Here is a 19222-nt window from a genome sequence, read left to right as displayed (position 1 = left end):
GGGTGAGTGAAGTGGGCGTTTTAACAGCGCTTGGCCTATTTATACAGTCTTGCTCCCTAACGGGCTGCTGCGGCTCCCGGTGGAGGTTCGATTACGCACAGCGGACGGGACGGTACTGGCAGGAAACCGCATCAATACAGCGTCCTGGACATATTTCCCATTTTCTACATATTCTTCTAACCCTGGCTTATCTTTTGTGTTTTACAAAAATGTAAAATATTGAAAACCCAGACATAGACTGGCTCCTCCGTAAAGCACGTTATGAACAATGAGGATTACTTGTCTAACGGCAGACGCGCCTCTCAGGGGACGTGATCTGGTGGAGCAGCCAGGTTCTGCGACACCCTGAAGCGGCCGACGCCGACACCCTCGCACAGTCTGCATTTCTCTCGTACCCTCGCTCCATTTTTCGGGCCGATATAAATGTGTTGATCATTCGTTTTTAAGAAAAACAGGAAGGGACTCCTCAAAAGCACAGTGCCCCAGGTTTACATTTGAAAAAGTAATTCTGAGGAGGAGGAATGAACTGCCATGAGCCGAAAACCGGGTTGAAATAAGCTGGGAGCTAACTGCTCCACCCCAAGGCCTGTCCATGTCCCGGTGGGGAGGGAAGCTTAAGGTCCTAGGCGGCGCAGCAGCACCCCCTGCTGGGCAGGTCTGCGGGAGCGCCCAGGAGGCCTCCAGACTCTTCTTGACTCACCTGCTTTCAAATGCCCTCTACCTTGGAGAGGAGAAAACTGAAAGTTACTTCCTCAGGGCTATCTTAGCTCCAGAAAACATAGGTATAATGTTTGCTTTATCAAAAAGATGTGTCTTAAAACCCTGTGCGAATGAGGGACGTCCCAACCTACCCTTCCTTCACCTGGCTGCTTTCAGATCATGAACAGTAATAGCCATGGGTTAGCCGAGACGCTGGACTCAGACTAACCTCACTCAGTCCTCAGAGCAGCCTTGCAGGGCAGCCTGGATGTTACCTGGTTTCCCAGGTGCAGAGGGGGGGCTCACCCAAGGTCACAAGGTCAGTGCTAGGATTCTGAGGGCTGGGTTCTAAATATTCACTCATAAATGGCATAAAAACATGAAACAGTTTCAATTTTGGTTCCTCCGAAACACCGTGAGTTCTGACTTGGTTTCCGAATTTTCTAGTTTTTCCCCGCAGAAGGTTGTCTTTCAGTGAATTTTCTAGTTTTTCCCCGCAGAAGGTTGTCTTTCAGTTAGGCAACTCCGGCTCCCAGTCTATTTCCAGGAAACATAAATCACCCCTTGGAGAGAATTTACCATCTCCTGCTATTTGCAAGGAAGCTGGGGTAGGTCGGCTGGCAGGAGGCTCACTTTCTGGGCTGTGGTTCTCACAGTCCAGGGGGCATAGGGTCACCCCAGGTGACCCTGCTGACGGCAGTGGAAGGCTCCCAGGGGACGCCTGAGCTAAGACATCAAAACCCAGGGTTCATTACCGTGTGTGCTGCTGCAGGGACACCTGGGTTGGGCCCGGGGGGGCCCTGTGATGGGCTCCAGCACAAAGTCTGCGGGCACCCGGGAGCCCCGAGCAGCTGGGCAGCAGCCTCGCCCCAGCACAGAGGTGCGGTTCCACCTCGCGGCCAGGCTGCGGCCCCCCGGCGGGGGGCTGCCTGAGGTTCCCTGCAGACGAGGGCTCTGAGCCGGGGTCCAGTTCCAGCGACGGCGGCCTGTGCTGATTATTTACGCGAAGGACAAGCCTAGGCTCCTTCCCGGCGGTCAGAGCAGCCAGGCCGGCCTGTGCGCGGGCGGCGGGTCGCAGAGGCGCGGGAACGAGGCCTGGGGGGCGACTGGGATTGGGGGTGGAGCAGAAGCGCAGCCAGACCTGACGGATGCTTCGGAAAAGACGGTGGCCCTGCGGCCGCGGGACGGATGCCTGAGGCTGGGCCGGCGGCGGGTCTGCAGAGCGCGGCGCCCCTGCCCGTGCCCATGCCCGTGCCCATGGCCCGGGGCGCTGCGCTCGGACGCGGGGCCCCACGTGGCAGGACGGGCGCCCCCTGCAGGGCGGGAGGGCTGGGGAGCAGGGCGGGCGGAGCCGGAGCTCCGAGCGGAACCTCTCCGGGGGCGAGGGCGTTGGGCCGCCGCCCAGCCCCGCACCGCGCCCTGGAGCGCGCCCCGCAGGCTCCGCGCGCGGCTCCGCTTCCCCCGGAGGTCCGGCCGGTCCTCCAGAGCACCGAGAGCGCCGGCCAGAGCGGCAGCAGCGACCCTGCCGGCCGCGGCGACGTGCCTACGCCGCGCCGGAACCGACGCCGCGCCTGCGCAGGGGCCCCACGCGGCGCCGGCGGCTGACGTCATCCCGGGCGCGACGCCCCGAGGGACGGCCTGGGGTCTGCTTCTCGGGCAGGCGCGGCGGCGGGACCGGCTGGGAAGATGCCCGTGGCCGTCATGGCAGAAAGTGCCTTTAGTTTCAAAAAGCTGCTGGATCAGTGCGAGAACCAGGAGCTCGAGGTAGCCGTTCGCTCCGCGCGGGGAGAGGCCGCGGGGTCGCCTCGGCCCCGGGCGGCCCCGGTCTCCAGGGTAACCGGGCCCCGGGGCCTGCGGGCCGGGGGCGGGGCCGGGGCCGGGGCTGGCGCCCGAGGGCGCGGGAGCCGCGCACTTCCAGCCGGGAGGGGCCCCGCCGGGGGCTCGGCGTGCAGCCCGCTCGCCCGGGGGCGCCGCCGTTGGTCTCCCGCCCGGGAGCCCGAGACTCCGGCGCGTCCTCGCCTCTCGCAGCCCCACCCCCACCCCCACCCCCACCCTCACCCCGGCGGTGCGGGGAGGCGGGGGAACGGGGCTGTGTCAGGACGTGGGCACGGGCACGGGCCGAGGGTGCGGCCGCGGGGGCCTCTCCAGGGCTCGGGACCCCCGCGGTCCCGGTGTCCGCTCGCGGGCGTGGATTTGTCTCCAGCCGCGGCTCCGGTCGAGGTTCTTCCTTCCGAAGGCGCTTAAAAGGCCTGTATGAGAACGTGACTTAGCCCAAGGGCGCAACAGCCTAAAACTGCGGCTTATTAGGACACGCTTCATAGATGGGGGGGGGGGGGAGGTTTGTTTGTTTGTTTGTTTTTTAACGAGTTAAAGTTGAGTGAGGTTAGAAATGTCTAACCCAGCGGTGACGTTTTTCTGTTTCTTACTCATTTACTTGGATGTTCAACGTGCTCGACCCAGCGGGCCGAAGGAGAGAGACCGCTTTGGGAATCGGTTGGAAATGCTTGTTTCTTGTCTTAGCGAGACCGTCTACCTAAGAGGCCCGGGGAGAGGATGGCATTTAAGGTTCCTCTTTGTGTTGTAAAGACACCGAGGCCCAGGGGGGAGAAGTCCCTGCGGAGGACGGATTTATCCGTGATGCTCTGGGTTCTGGGGTAAGTGTAAGTGAGGTTCCTCTCTTTCTCTCTGGCCCCTAGGCTCCTGGAGGAATTGCTACGCCCCCGGTGTACGGTCAGCTCCTGGCTCTGTATCTGCTCCATAATGACATGTAAGTACCGTTTACCTAGAGCTAGAGCGGCAGTTTCTTCGAGGTTATAAGGAAATTATTCATGCATTCAAATAGCGCTGAAACATGGGCACTAGGGGCTGCATCTTTTACTGTAATACTTAATATATCTGTGTCAAGTATCAAATTGTAAACTAATTATTTTAGAACACGCTTGTTTTACATACACCTTCTAAAAGCTCTCCAGTTTGTTATGAGAAATACGATGTCAGTTTCAAATTCCTTTAATTCTCTTGACCTTCTTTCTTGTCTTTCTCTGAAACTTATGGCCTTCGTTTACTTCACGTGTAATCAGTAGACCAAGAGAAATGGAAAGGGAAGATGGAGAAAACCAAGGGGAATTTATTACCAACATGTATGAGATTTCTTGAAAGTTTTATGCTTGTTAATTATTCTTAATTCATGTTTGTTGAAGAAAAGTCAGGAAGCATAACTGTGCAAAGGAATAGAGGGACTTGTAGTTCTACACCCCTTATACTGTTAAATTTTGTTTTAAATTCTTTTAAACCCTTTTTTCCATATCTTTTAAAAACCTAAACCAAGGTTTTTATCACACACATATCATATAAGTGACCTGTTTCCTTTATTGTCATCTTTTGTTTGTTGTAGTTCAGGCTTCCAGACTCTTAAAAACTGCCTTGAAGTTTTGGTGGCTTTGTGCCCACCGGTGGGAGGAGGGGTTGATACCGAGAAAAGCATGTGCACTGCACGTGTTGTCAAGGAACGCCGGAGCGTTGAAGCTATATACATTTGTTTACTTTTATAGATAAATTACTTGGGCAGTTCTGTTTAAATCTTTGTGTTTTTAGTCTACTGTTGCCTTAAGATCTGGATCATTAATAAAAAATTTACTACAAATGGCAAAATGTTACTTTTTAAAAAAAATTTCATGTCTTTTAATCTGGAAAACTACTCTTTCTTCCCCTGGACAAATTGATGTAAAACAAAATTTCACTCTGTGTTATGTAGAGTGCCTTAAAGTATACTTCTGTATATTTGTATTGGGATCTAGAATTTTAAACATTTACTGAGATTATTTTATTTTAATTGATGTTTTCTTCTTGGGGATGCAAATTAGGAATAACGCCAGATACCTTTGGAAAAGGATTCCTCCTGCTATAAAGTCCGTAAGTACCTTCTATCTCATCACTCCCATCAGTGATGACACTCATTTAATTGGCCACCTCATAAAAGTTTGCTTTTTTCCCCATGTGGTTCACAGAAATTGTTATTAAACTGATTTTAAAGTTTAAAAATGGATCTTCAAATTCCTCTAATCAGAAATTTTAATTTCCCTTGGATGGTATAGAAATCTGTGCTCAACTCATACTGATCAGATTTCTTGAGACATTTCATGTGTCACTGATTTATGCAGTTTACTGGTGTGGTACTTATTTTGAACCTGGTAATAGTCAGAAGAATATTTTTTAAATGACGATTACTCATAGCATTAAGATTAATTTTGCTAATTAAGATTTTAGGTTTCTTATTTTGGGTGGGAGATTAGCTGAAATAACCTCTTAAAAGTTTTTTACAGAGTGGAATGAGGTAAATTTTTACTTTCAAGTGATTCACTGTGTTTAGCATAAATGTGAAATGAAATTTTTAAACATTCACAGAATATTACCAAGAATTCGCCTAAACTCCTTCATTCATTATTCTGTTCAGCAGCAGATCAAATTAGTATGTTCACGCTCTCTCCTTTTCCAGGTCATTCTGTTAATGCCTCTCCAGCCCATGGATTTAAATAAAGGACAGCGGTGACTTAGTGCCTGGTGTCAGTGCTGTTAGTGGGAGCTTTGGTCTTAGAGAGGCTGCAGTGTGCGACATCCTAGAGTGGCAGTCTGCTGTTACCCATTTTGCTATACTTTTGTCCTAAAAAATGCATTCCTTCATGTATATATCAGTCATGTATATTCTGTGTATTACATATATATACTATTGAAATATAAATATCTTTTTTAAAACAGTGTTTAAGATAGTTCTCAGACTTAATTGTGAAATATTTTGGATTGCATTCTTATGCCTTAATTTGCTATTATAAAAATTTATATCCAATACAAATAGACTACCGTTCACAGCATTTGAAAACCTTTTTCATAGTATTGAGCTGGAAAGTAATTAAACCTCTTAAAAGAGATGCTATTAAATTATGTTTAAGATACAGTTGTTGACAAGTGAGTTTCCTCAAAAGCAGTGATAATGTTTATTGCAGGCAAACTCTGAACTTGGGGGAATTTGGTCCGTGGGACAGAGGATCTGGCAGAGGGACTTCCCTGGAATCTACACGACCATCAACGCTCACCAGTGGTCTGAGACGGTGCAGCCGATCATGGAAGCTCTCAGAGGTAGCGTCGCTTCGGGGCTAAGGGCTGAGTTAGACTAGACCTGTCCCCCAGGTGCCTCAGGGTTGGAGTGAGGCAGTGGTGGGTTAAAACAGATACGTCTGCTCAGGGAAAGGGCAGTTTTCAGAATTCTTGTTTAGATTTGTTGTAATCACGTAGTTTCGTCCCATGCTGCGTCAGTCCAAGTTCAGGTCCTCTCTGGCTGTCTCCATTTAATTTTAGATGGAAATTGCTCGTGTCAGGCTTTTTTGCTACTAAGTGAAATCTGGTAACACTTCAATAAGTGCAAGGCAGGGGTTCAGATTTTTTAAACCCATGTTTTTGAAAGTAGAGACTGCTTTGGACTTTGTTGACCTCAGCCTTCGATAGGTGTTGCTGAAAGCCCTAGGCAGGAAGGCAGCCCAGCAGGTTCCATGTCCTACCATCATGTACTGTCTCATTCCTGAATCATTTACAGTAGAAACTGAAGCCTGGGGAAGTCCACACATCTCTCCAGGGAGGGAGGGTTTCCTACCAAGAATTAAATTGTTGCTGGAACTGTTGGCAGCCCCTTCCTGTGAGGTTCCAATATTCAGGGCTTGACCTTGACTTGAACCTGAACAAAGTCGGGCGTGGAGAGCAGGCTGGAGAGGTAGAGTCATGCTCTGGTCACCAGGTGTGCCGTGCTGCTCGCGGCAGGACCCTGTGAGACCCTCCTGAGAGAGCACACTAGTTATGCGCCACTCACTCCATGTTGGTAACTAGAATCAGGGCCGTTCAACAACCTTCATTACAAACACGTAAATATATTTCAATGAAAACTCCTCAGGGCTTCAGTCTTGTGTATTCACTTTCCTGTCTGTAATTTTCCTTGTCCTCTGAGAAAGGTTTTTGTCTCAGAGGAAATATGGGAGGTTCATTTGCTCATTCCGCAGCGTTTGAGCCCCTTACCTGCTGGACACAGGCCTAAAAGCAGGTCTCTGGGCTGACCCAGTCTGCTAATAACATTTGCACAAGGACAGTGATGTCACTCAGTTACGCATTTTAAAAGCGTCAGCTTTTTGGTTACTCTGCCGACCCTCCGCTCCCCCACAGAGGCAACACGGAGACGCGCCTTCGCCCTGGTCTCTCAGGCCTATACCTCGATCATTGCCGATGACTTCGCGGCGTTCGTTGGGCTCCCTGTGGAAGAGGCTGTGAAAGGTATGCTTGGCCTGCTTTTATTTTCAGGGAAAATGGCAAGTGGAAGTGTTTGTTGTGCATGTTCTTTAGAGAGGCGACGTGAAGCATGCTGCCCAGCACCCAGCAGGCCGGGCGGCAGGCGCCCTGAAGGCAGGCTCAGAGTGATTTCCCACCCAGCCGGTACAGGGGCAGTGACTGTGCCGCCAGATTAGTCAGAGAGAACAGTTGACCTCATTGCTCAGTCAGAAACCCCACCCCCTCTGGCGGTGCAGGTGGGCTCCTCCCGGCCTCCCGTTCCCGCCCTTCTTTCCCTCGCGCTTCGTGCTGATCACCATACCCGGGAGCTGGCACCCCCCCTGCCCACTCCTGCCCGCCATCTCCAGACGTGCTGCCGCATTTTCCTTTCTCCAGCGCGGGACTGTGGTCGAGTATTGCGGGTGCCGTGGGGCGTTGTTTGTACTGGTGGGCTTTTTTTTCCTCCAGCCAAAGGGAGCTCCATCAGGCACCATGTCTTACCCTCCACCGTCCAGCCTAGCACAGGCTAATGCGAATTCTCAGGAAATCACACCGCCGCTCACTCATAGGCATTTATTTACTTGGCTCTTCTCTCAAAATTGATCCAAAGTTTGTTATGTAATAAATACTGTACCCCAGAGTCCACACTGGGTAGAAGTGTGGCCCCACCCACATGCTCGCCGTGTGACCCAGGACATGTCACCAGAACTCTCTACACTTCACTTCCCACGTCTGTTCAGTTACAGCCGATGTCCCACTTCAGACAGTTGTTAGGATGGGGTGTAAAGTGACCCTTTAAAGGCACCCAGTACGTGTCTGCTGGTCGCCTCTGCCTGTCGCTGTTGTTTGTGGTGTTTGGTCACCGTTGTCGTTACTGATGCAGTTACAGAAAGTGCACGCGTGCCTGCCTTCTGTCTGATCGTAATAGCTGGTCCTGTTAATACCAGAATACTTCCTGTGTAGAAAACTCATTGCCTGCTAGTGGCTGTGCCAGCCTGATACCTGATAGAGAAAAACAGAGCTTTGTCTGCCTCACAGGCATTTCAAAATTAAGTTTACCTGACAGTGCCGCCTATAGCATGTCTTTCTAGTAAAACTGCACATGACTGGCAGGCCAAACTGCATGTGTGTCAGGCCTCCTGAGAAAATGACGCCATGGCCAGGAGATGAAAGTGTAGAGGTTCTGGTTGTTCATTTGTGTTAAATGCGCACCTTTAGGTATCTTAGAACAAGGATGGCAAGCGGACTCCACCACGAGGATGGTCATGCCCAAGAAGCCAGGTAGGTGGCGCCCTTCCCCGTGCGCAGCCTTGGCCGCTTTAGTTTCAGACCCTGACTGAGTCATTCGATAAGAAATTCTGCTGTCCTAGCAAAATGAAAATAACTCGTAAATACAGAACGATAGGCACTCAGGGTTCAGAGGATCTGAAAGGTCACTTAGTTTTACCTTAATTATTAAAAATGTATTTTTTGTAAAAAAACTTTTATGTGGGTGTTTCATAATTCTTGTTATCACTTAACTTTTACTAAGTATTCGTCTCCCGTTCTTTGGTTTACGGGCCTGATTCTGTTTGTCCTTAATATCTAAACGGCTGCCTGAAAAGTTACGTAACTCAGACGTTCCCTTTCCTCTTGTGCTGTAGGCACGTAGACCCTTCTAAGCAAGACTCGGTTCCACCTTCACGCAGTCGATTTACTTGGTCTTCCTCCTAAGGCTTAAGTTGGGCGGGCTGGCTGTGCTGTCTCAGTCTGAGCTCCCAGCCCCTTGCCTTCCTCTCTGCATGGGCCCAGCCCATCCTGGCTGGTCTTCTCCTGGCCAGGGGCTCCTTCTGCCAGGGGCTGAGAGCCGGGCTCAGTGCCCACCCCAGAGCCTTTCGATCTGCTCAGCACTGAGCTCCTGTTATTGGACATTGCTCCCCCACTGTTGGGTGTTGCACAGATCTCGGGGTGCTCAGCCCTGCGAGGGTGCAGAGTGGGAAGGCAGGGCCAGTGATCCAGTTGAGAGAAGCTACTCAAGTAGAGCACTGCGTTACCTCTGCTGAGAAACAAGTGGTCGTAATGCATGTTGCCTTAAAAACGCATGACGTGTGTGAAAACTCTGCAATGACTCTAAGTGGAGTTTAAATTTTGCTTATCTAGTTGCAGGCGCCCTGGATGTTTCCTTTAACAGGTTTATTCCTCTATCAGGTATGTGTTTTATGCTCATTTAAAATACGTTTCGTTCTTAATTTTTTTTTTTTAGTTTGTATCTTTTTTTAGTTCTAACCTGTAAAGAGATTAAATTTTTTACTTGGTGTTTATAATAATACACCTGGTTGCAAAAGTGAACGTGGGGGCTCCCCTGTGGAGCTCACCTTGAGCACTAGCACCCTGTGGCCCGGCCATGCAGCCTCCTTAGTGTCAGGTGCGGGAGCTGGGATCGGGCCTCAGCAGCTTCCCGCTGACGGGTGCCACCTGCCATCCCAAAGGGACCCTGACAGTGGGGCCTGCAGTTCTGTCCATGGACAGGGTGATGTCCTCCCAGAGTGGTGCCTGCCACTGGGAAAGCACTTGATCTGTCTGTAGAATCACCTGTCACAGGTGGGGGTCTCCCAGGGAGAGCAGTGTTCTCTTCAAAGGGATGTCACCCGTTAGCTCAGTAACAGCAAACAATGAGGTTCTACGCCCAGTTTGGGAAAACTTGTAAAACTTGGAGATTTCTTGGCTTGTTTTTCAAAAATGTGCAAAATTGGAAAATTTGGTAAAGTTTTCTTATTTTAAAAGTAAAGATATTGAGGGTGCAGAACCAGAGCTGCGTCACTCTGGTCACTGACTTTGTGACTCTTGCATGCACAGAGCCCGCCCCGGTCCCACCCATCCCCAATGAGCAGCAGCTGGCCCGGCTCACGGACTACGTGGCTTTCCTCGAGAACTGACGCCTCCTGGCCACACTCCACCTCAGAGCCCTGTTTCCCAGCGGACGTCCTTTGTATTTTCAGTTTATCGGGTGGATTGCACACCTCAGCATCCGTACTGAGTATGTGATAAAATGCAGCTGTAACGTAAAGCGTATTGTATGTACTTGTCCCTAGACACCGTGCTGAGTGGCTGTGAGACGGTTCTCCTTTGGTAGCTGATAGTTGGATGTGGCCGTCAGGGCGATGGAGTCTAAGTATGTTCCCAGGACTTGTAGTTGCGACTCGCCTGCCCCGTGCAGCACAGCCTGGCCACCCTCTGTCCCTCCCACACCTGGTGCTCCCATCTGGGGTTTGAGGAGGGCTGTCCCTGGGGCATGTCTGAATGGGGGGTGATCCCGATGTACCCCCTTTGGAGACTACGCTCTCTTTTCTCCTCCACTCCCGTGAGCCACTGATACAGGATGCTGAGATCTAGCTGGGGAACTAAAGGTGTTTCCTAGTGAACCGGATCGTTGACTTGAGGATCTTCTCTGAGGTGAGGGTGTCCATTGCTGGCCTGGAGGCCTTGCCCTGAAAAGGGGCCTGATTTAAGATGTTCAGGAAGTGTTACGTCGAACTGTTTCTTCTCAGAAGAGGGAGCCTGCGTGCGGGAGGCACTGTGCGGAGGAAGCTGTTGAGAGAAGTGACTCTGCTCCACCGTCCTCAGCCTGCCAGGTGCTGGTTCATCCCCTGGCTCAGTTCTGCCTTTTGAGAAATACTGAACGCGTCTCATTCCTGTGTGACAGCCTCTGGGTGTTTGAAGTTGTTTATTGTATCTTCAGGTTAAAACCGCCCCACGTTCATTTATTTTGCGTTTGTTCAATAAATATTTAAAATATTTAATTGATTTCTTAATCTGTTTCATCTAAGGCAGTTTCTAGCACTTTACGGTTCTGGTTTTCTGTTGACATTTTAGTTTGTCGCTGTCTCTTAAAATAAGAGTTTCTTAATTAAATAGAAAAGACCTTTACAGTGGCAATTACGTGATCCCCGTTTCCACTCATTTTAAGAGGTCTGTTCACAGAACGTTCGCTTTGCGCCCAAGGTCATAAGAACAGGGCTCATCCTTAGGTTCTTTAGGTCAAACTAAGAGCCACGTTGACGGGCCAGGTGGTCACAGCTCCTAAAACAAGGCTCCACCCCTGGGGAGCCATTGACAGCAAGGCTATGAAAGACACTGCTAGCAGGATTGCAATCATTTTGTCGTTTCCTAAGTTTGATAAATCACCTTTTAACAGGTGCTGTAGAAGGAGTGTGGCGAGGAGGGCCTGTCGGTATGGGAAGGAAAGATGGGGTGGGGGTGACGGTCGTCTACAGACATCGGGCTGTCGTCTGGCAGGGTTGTGTCCAAACTCAAGTGAAGCTTAGGAAAGACCGGTTTTAACTCAAAACACAGACCTTTTCAACTGGATACCAGCCCTGTCCAACAGAAATAGAAGGTGTCACAGGGCATCTTAAGCTTTCTAGTGCCCACAACAAAAAACTGAAAAAGGAAAAAATGAAATTAACTTGAATGTATTGTTCAGCCCAGTCCACAGTACCATCAGCTCAATGTGCCGCCAACACCAGAGAGATGAGTGAGCTCTCACATCATACGTTCTTTCCTCGCGCCAAGTCTGTGCAGTCGTCCCACGTGGGTCTCCCTCCCAGCGTGGCTCCGTTGGGACCCAGCCACCTGTGACCAGTGCATGGGAACAGCGAGAGGCCTCACAGTCGGACCCTGGAACCAAGTTCATAACCTCTCACCAGGGACCTCTGGAGAACGTCCGGCACCAGCCACATGAGGGACAGTTCCCTGGTCTCCGCCTCCCCTCGGTTGCTCAGAACAGCTGACAGGGTCCGCGCCCCTCACCCCGCCTCTGTCCATATTAATCATGGCAGCAAAGGCTGAAGTGCCCCCCGGAGATGAGCAGTTGCCCAGTAGTCTCAGCCATCAGTGTTGGGGGGATTTGAAAACAAGCTGCAGTTAAACTGCATTGAAATGCGCGGAGGAGGCGTCTGTTAACTCGGCTGGGGCAGCTCCCGGACTGGACTGTCTGTCCTTAGCGTGCGCCCTGCCTGGGCTTCCTCCCCGGGAGCCTCGACAGCCCTGCAGCTGGCGGCGGGAGATGGAGGTTTGCTGCTGATGGAGTTAATGGCCGTGGAGAACCTCATCTTTTTTTGTGGTTAATCAAAGTACTAATCTTCCCCTGGTGGTGCTTCTCTGAGGGAAGGAGGCTTTCAGAGTGTAGTGGGAGAGGCAGAGAAGTTCTACCTAATATCTAAGGACAGGCCAAAGCCAGGTGCTGACCGTGACCTGGGTCAGCTGAGAGGGCGGGAGCCAGGATTGCTCAGGCAGCTCTTCAAGGAACCGGGGAACCTCTGTGATCGTGCCGAGCGCCCACCTGAGCAGGGCTGTGGTCCTGACTTGAGTGAGTCACCGTTGCCTCCTGGGTGGGGCTGGAGGGAAGAGCTGCCTCTGAACCAAGGAACCCGGCCACTTTCCACTGTGAGTCACATGACGGGGGCTCGCCAGAAACTGGCGTTGATTAACCCTGTTCTCGTGATCCGAGCACCTGCGCCCAGCCCCTGGGAGGAGCAGCCCAGGACCGCCGGCGAGGTCCATAGGGTGATACCCGCCCATCTCGGGGCCCTGTGTCCCTTAGATAACAGGATTGAAAAACAGTCGGGGTGCTGGTGAGGCTGGCGGTGAGTGATGTCCAAGGAGAGAGGCCCAAGAAGCCCCAGCTCCCTCTGGCAGCCGGATGCCTGTTGGATGCCGCCTGCAATCCAGGTTCCAGCAGACGCACGGGACTGGGGCCCACTGCCCTGCAGCAGAGACTGGGTGGAAATGCAGGGCTGTGTCCTTGTGGCTTCAGTTCTGCCTGAGGCCGGCGCTTCACCATCTCCTGCATCGGCCTGCGGGATCCGGGCTACATACTTTTTCCGGCCTGTGCCTCAGTTCTCCTCCCTCCTCTGTCCCAGGCGAGAAGGACCCTGCGTTTCTCTCCCACCCCTTCCCCTTCCGCACTCCAAGTCCTGCTGCCCAAGAAAGGCCTGGAAGGAGCCCAGCTGCTCCAAGTGATTAAGTAAACAGGAGGCTGTGACTCATGGCTGCATGAGGCCTGGAAAGGGAGCTGGGGAGCCAAGTGCCAAAGCCTTGATGTGGCGCTTCCTCCTCGGACGGGAGCGGGATGGGGACACTGCTCAGGGTGGGAAGCAAGGAGTGTTGGGTGTGTGAGAGAGAGATGGTCTGTGGGGGTGAGTGTGAGACTTAGGGAGCGTGTGTGTGTGAGTCTGAGTGTGTGTCTGTGTGTGTCTGTGTGAGAGTCTGTGTGCACATGCATGGGGCCTTCCCTCCATTTTCCCCTCCCTTACCTTCCCCAAAATTGCTTTCTCAGGGCCAGGTCTTGCAACAAGGCTCTTTTCACTGCCACCTGACCCAGGTCAGTCCTAGGATATTGGTTGTCATGCCCCCCCCACCCAGGGTGTCTGGTAAAGTCACCTTGGATGATGGGAGCAGTTACCTGAAGGCCAGCCTGGGATCCCAGCCTCACCTGCCCTAGCTGCTCAGCCGGAACACAGCCCCCCCCCCCCCCATTATAAAGCAAATCCAAAGACATTCCCTGACCATTTATTTGTCTAAAACCTTGGATTTTGTCTCCCTTGTTAAGGATGACACCCTAAATCAGTGGTTCTCACCCTGGAGCAGTTTTCTCCCCAAGGTTCATTGGCACTGTCTGGAGATATTTTCGATTGTCACAATTGGAGATGGAAGGTGCAGAGGCCAGGAGGCGGTTAAACTCCAGTACAGGGGACAGTCCCCGCCACAAAGAATGACCTGGCTCAGAAGGTCAACAGGGCAATTCCTGTCTGCCCGCTGGTCCCCTGGCATGAAGGACCCAAAATGAGATAGTCCCAGCTTCAGTGGCACTGTCCAGTGCCCCCTAGTGGGAGCCCCTGTGATCCAGTTGCAACTCCAGTTTAAATGACACAGGTCCCCTGGGGTGGCAGTGAGAAGTGCTGCTGGGACCCAGCACGGATTTCAGCTGCAGGCTTGGCCCATATGTGGCAGCCTGGGGGACAGGGCCCTGCCTGGTCCACTGCCCTTTATTAAACTCTCTCACCTCACCCCACTCCAGATTGGCATGTGTTTCCTTCTGGGGCCCTGGCTGGCCCTACACCAACGTTCTTGCCCAGGTTCCCCGCGCACAGAGCCCCACACGTTTCTGGTAAGCAGCAGGAAGAGCCCAGGTCTGGGGTTCCAAACCTTTGGTTCAAGGGTTTCTGTTCAACTTAACCTGTCCTCTGAGTGGTTGTACCATCGACACTCCCGTAAGCGGTGTATGAAAGTCACAGGTGTTCCACGTTCTTGCCAACACTTAGTGTCTATTTTAAATTTTTTATTGTTTTAATCCTTCTGATGCATTTTTGCTACTCGAATGACTGATGCAGTCGAGCATCTTTTCATAGGCTTATTAGTCATTGGATGTCATTGTTTGCAATTTTTTGTCCATTTCATTATTGGGTGGGTGTTACTGTTTTACTGTTACTGGTTTTTAGGAGCTCTGCATGTGTTCTAGAGGTGGGCCTCTGCCCGACACGCGTGGTGCAAGTCTGTTCCGTGCCGGGGTCGCCTTTCACTTTCGCGTCCTGGGTCTCAGCGTTGGTACCCTGACATGTCTGGTCACTGCTCTTCTGGTTTATTTCCACTGATCCTTGGGAGTGTTGTGTTTTTTTCCTTGGATTTATTTTTTATTTTGCTGAATTTTATCCCTAAGCACATTTTCTGCTCCCAAAAGGACCTGCAGGAGACAATATTCTAATTGCTTGAATGTCAGCAGGTCTTTATTTTGCCTCCGGCCTCTGTTGGTAGTTGCGCTGGGTGGAAAATACTGAGAATTCTCTCTCCCCCCAAGCGCCGTGACGAAGGACTGTCTCCTCAAGTCCCACTCTGAATATGTATCTCAAATTTCTTAACTTGGGTTCTTTCTGTTTTTTACATTTTCTCCCGTTTCTGGAAATACCTCTGTTTTCTAGAGGTTTGGTTTCCCTGAACAGGCCCACGGGTCTCCATCTTCTCACCTGCGGAAACTGGCAAGTTTTCGATGCTTTCGAGCCTTACAGAAGGAGATCAGTCCCAGGTCTTAAAAAGGGTGGGATTTACACTTTGTGACTTCTTTCTGGTGGATACAGTGGGATCTGCTGTGGCCGCCTCAGCCAGCTGGGGGCATGGAGCCTTCCTCTCCCAGGGCCGGCCGACAGACGTCAGCACAACAGACGCGGCAGAATGTCCTGCTCTGCTCCCAGAGCCCCCTCCCCGCCTCTCTGTGGGCGGTCACCTAGGGTGAGGGGACCCCAGAGGGGCTGCCGCAGGACTGAAATTCATCGGCAGCCCCTCGGGGAGGGCCAGTGGCGGGATGGGCACGTCTCCCTTAATTCATTTCTTCCTGGTGCCATTTCTTACTGTAAATCATCGGAAATTTAGGAGCCCAGTTGGCGCCTTTTCCCAGTTCCCAGGAATCATGAACAATTTTCCCTGTACTCTGTTGGATCATTTGGGGGATTTGGTTGAGTAATGGACACGAAAGCTACAAAAGGTTAGAGTGTCACCCTGAGCGGAGCGCTGGCGGCGGCTGTGAGGGAGGGCGCCTGCAGGCCGGGTGCAGGCCAGGCCGAGTTCAGGGGTGGGAGGAAATGCGACCGAAGCCCAACCTTTGGCCGTGGCTCGCCCTGGGGTAAAGCCCACAGCCGGGGGAGGGTCTCCCTCGGGAGCTCTCTGGCGTCGTGGGTAATCCGCGTCCTCCCCAGCCCTGGCCGTCCCTGGCTTACGCACCCGTGAAGCTGGCGCCGCCCGGAGCGGGAAGGGCGCGCTGACCTGCCCCCGGTTCCGCCGGAGGAGCCCCAGGCACGTCTCCGCAGCCCCGTGCCTGCCGTGCCCGGGAGGTTCTCAGGCTGCCCCGAGGGTTCTGGACATGCCCCTCGGCTCTTTCCAACGCGCCTGCGGGCCTGCGACGCGTCCAGCCCGGCCCCCCCCGGCGCTGTTGCCTTTGGATGGGGTCGTCTCTGCGCGTCCCCGGGCAGCCCTTCCCCCAGCTGTGCCCCCCGACTGCAGTGAGCTCTGCCGATCGCTCGTTAGTTTCTGAGGCTCGGGACTGTGAAGACGGCCGTCTCCCCAAAGCGACTCATGCACGGGGCTCCCAACAGAAGATTTTGACGCCCTGTAAGCCATGCCGTGCTCTGGGGTTTGGTGGGTTAGGGTTCGAGTTTTCTCTTTGGAAAGCTCCCGTGTCCCAGCGCGTGTCACAAGTAGCTCAGAGGCGCAGCCTCCGCCCCACGAGCGGCAGAACCGGCAGCAGTCGGCGGCGCCGGGGGGTCCGGGCTGGCGCGGCACTGAAGCCGCCCGCACACCGGTCACTGCCATCCGGACCCCGCACCCACCGGCCGCCCTGCCCCCCGCCTGGGACAGCTCCCCCGCCCCTGTCCGTGACCTCGACTTGGGAGACGATACCGGCGGCTATTCTGCGGCCTGTGTCTCAGGTTCCGTTCGCCTGACGCCGTCTCGTGGTGAGACTGCGGTTCCGCGTGTGCCACGGACACCCCGAGGCAGCGCCCTGCCCTTCCCGGCGTCACGCCCGGGGGCTGACCTGGTCCACGCGTCCTGTTACCAGTAGTGGTCACGGTGACTCGGTGACAGTGTGTCTGCCGGGTCTCTACGGTCAGCTCAGTGTGTTTCCCTTTGTAAGTAACACGTGGGGAGGGAGGGACTGTGGCGCCACGTGAATGTCCCCCTCTCGTCTTTACTGTCCTTTGAGTTTCGCCGGTTATTAGTCTGTGTCAGCAAAACAGTGATTTCCTGTTCCCATCGCCCGTTCTGCAGGCATTAACTGGAACTTAACTGTAAGCAGCGGCTGTTCTTTTGCTTCCATTTACTTATTCAATTATTTCTTTTGCATTGAGAGGGACTCTTGGGTATTCAGTGTATTCTAGGAGCTGTAACCCGTCGCTGTCATGTGCTTTGTCGCCGACCTTGTCCCAGATTCACTCATTGGGAGACCTTCACGCTGGCTCCCCTTGTGACCTGACCCCACCGTGTGGCTCACGGTCTTACTTCCTGGCACCACGAGCCGTCCCTGTACAGTCTTGGACATTTCCTGGCCAGTCCTGGTGGCATCCGTCTCTCCGAAGGGCTCGGTTCCCTTCACGGGATAAGGCTGCTTAGAAACCACAATCTGGGGACAGGCGTGCTCACGCCGATGGGGCGCATTGCTTCCCGGCCCTCTTGTTCGGCCTCTAGGTTCATTCCCCGCGTTCTGTGTGTAAAGAAAGGAAAAGAGTTTCCGTTCCTTCCCCTGAAGCTCCGTCTCACCTCCGCACTGAAGGGCAGAGGCCAAGACTTCTCATCGCCTCCTGCCCCTCTCTGCTGGTTTTGTTTTTTGTTTTTGTTTTTGCATTTACACGCCAAGAGCACCGAGTGTTTGACAAGCCTGATGGAGTTCCTAGGGGAGCAGGATGGGGGCTGCCGTCCCAGCCGCCAGCCAGAGGGCTGGTGTTCCCAGTGGACCTCAGGGGCAGGGTCTGAGAGCCCGTGAATGACCCACTTGAATTTGTCCTTGTAACTCGGCTCCATCTCATAGACACACCTCTTAGAAAGGGACAGGATTGGCCATGTCAGCAGAGGTCATGATGGGTGGTCAAGTGCATTGGCCAGTAAAGGGATCGATCCTGGGTCCCGGCCTCCTTGGCACTGGGGCTTCGCCGAGCACACATGATTCCGCACAATGTCACCTCGAACCAGCCTGCGGTTCCGTAAATGCTGTGTCATCTGTGGTTTCCTCACACATTGGTTCCAGGACACTCAGGTGGGTGGGAGAGTGGGCTGGGACCTCGGGGCCACGCCCTCCCAGGCCACTGACTCATGGTCCCACATGCCTTCTCCTTGGTCTGAGGGAACCGTGGGCCAGCAGCCCTCAGCTGTGGGTGGGAGGATCACCTCTTCAGGCAGAGAAAACCTCGTCCTTTTCACTCAGATGTCCTTTCTGACCACAAAGGAAAGGCGACGCTCATGTGGAGACCTAGAGTTTCCTGCCACGGATGGGCACACACCCAGCCTTTGCCTCTGGGGCCCCGTGTTCTGGGAGCCCAGGGGCACGGTGGGTGTGGGGTCAGAAGGGCCGCTGCCTCTCTGTGCTCCCGGCTGCCCGCGTCCTGCTCCCCACCCTGGCTCAGCTCACGGCTGAGAAGCTTCCACCGTGAACAGCCTCCAGCCTGTGGTTCAGGATGGAAAGTCCCCAACCCTGCTTCTCTCCCGAGTTCCCACGGACAGTGGTTGAATGGACATGAGCACAGTGCTGGGAATCGAGTCAACACTGGAAACACTGGAGACGCACAGGCAAGAAGCTGAGCGGATTCCCTCTGAGTCCATCTTTCTGTTCCATTCGGCCTCAGTGGACTGGCTGAGGCCCCCACTCTGAGGAGGGTGGCCTGCTCATCTCACCCGGCAACACCCTCCACACAGCCAGAAATGGTGTTTAACCTGACACCTGGGCCTCCCATTGTTACTCAGAGAAGCTCCGTTTCTCTGTCACAACCCTTCCCCGTGTGCCCGGCCACCCCTCCCCAACCAGCGGCCTTAGGATATCAGAGTGTAGTGAGAGCCAGACTGTCTTAAGGACAAAGCCTCAGGTGTGTTGACCACAGAAACAAGACTCCGTCAAGCAACAGGTAACATCTTGACCTCAGCTGTGTTAACCCCAGGCCCACCCTCAGCCCTGATACAACGACCAGCTGCTCCCTACCCTGGCCCCAGCCGATCAGTAGAGCCCACGACCCTGACTCCTTTACCCACCGTGATTGATGATTTCCCCCCACATGACCCGTCCCCCAGACGCCATTGGGGGCCAGGTCTTTGAGCACCAGCTCACCTGTGCCTCCGGCTGTGGCACCATTTCCTCAACTCACAAACCCTCACTTCTTTGGCTGCAGACTCCTGCTGGCGTCTGATTGGATTTTGATGCTCCCAGGCCAACGGGCCCCTTCAGTCCAGTAGCACCGTGGCTCAGTCAGTGGACACACAAAGTTACCGGCCTGCAGTCAAGGTGTCGGCGGGCGGTTCCTCCCGGAGGCTCTGAAGGGAGTTTCCTGCCTTTCTCGGCCTCTAGAGGCGCCCACACTCCTTGGCCAGGGCCCTTCCTCCACCTTCAAGGTGCCTCACTCCCGTGGCTGCCTCTGGGCCCACGTCCACTCTCTCTCTGACCCTCCCTCTCAGGAGGGCTCCCCGGGGGGGGGGCACCGGGCCCACC

At 53.5% G+C, this 19222-nt stretch overlaps 1 protein-coding gene across 1 annotated transcript; it reads left to right on the top strand.

The window, feature by feature from the left end:
• Positions 1 to 2268: 2268 nt before the first annotated feature.
• COPS8 (COP9 signalosome subunit 8) lies at positions 2269 to 10784 on the top strand. The gene is made up of 8 exons (XM_081142360.1): positions 2269 to 2463; positions 3396 to 3466; positions 4563 to 4611; positions 5700 to 5832; positions 6904 to 7011; positions 8224 to 8286; positions 9145 to 9192; positions 9841 to 10784. Exons 1-8 carry the CDS (start codon positions 2386 to 2388, stop codon positions 9918 to 9920), a joined length of 630 nt encoding a protein of 209 aa, XP_080998486.1. The 5' UTR covers positions 2269 to 2385; the 3' UTR covers positions 9921 to 10784.
• The last annotated feature ends 8438 nt before the right edge of the window (positions 10785 to 19222 follow it).

Source organism: Miniopterus schreibersii (assembly GCF_964146895.1).
Source record: "Miniopterus schreibersii genome assembly, chromosome: 7".
Taxonomy (NCBI): Eukaryota; Metazoa; Chordata; class Mammalia; order Chiroptera; family Miniopteridae; genus Miniopterus; species Miniopterus schreibersii.
The sequence above is the reverse complement of the archived record's forward strand: the minus strand, read 5'-3'. Positions and strand labels throughout refer to the sequence as shown.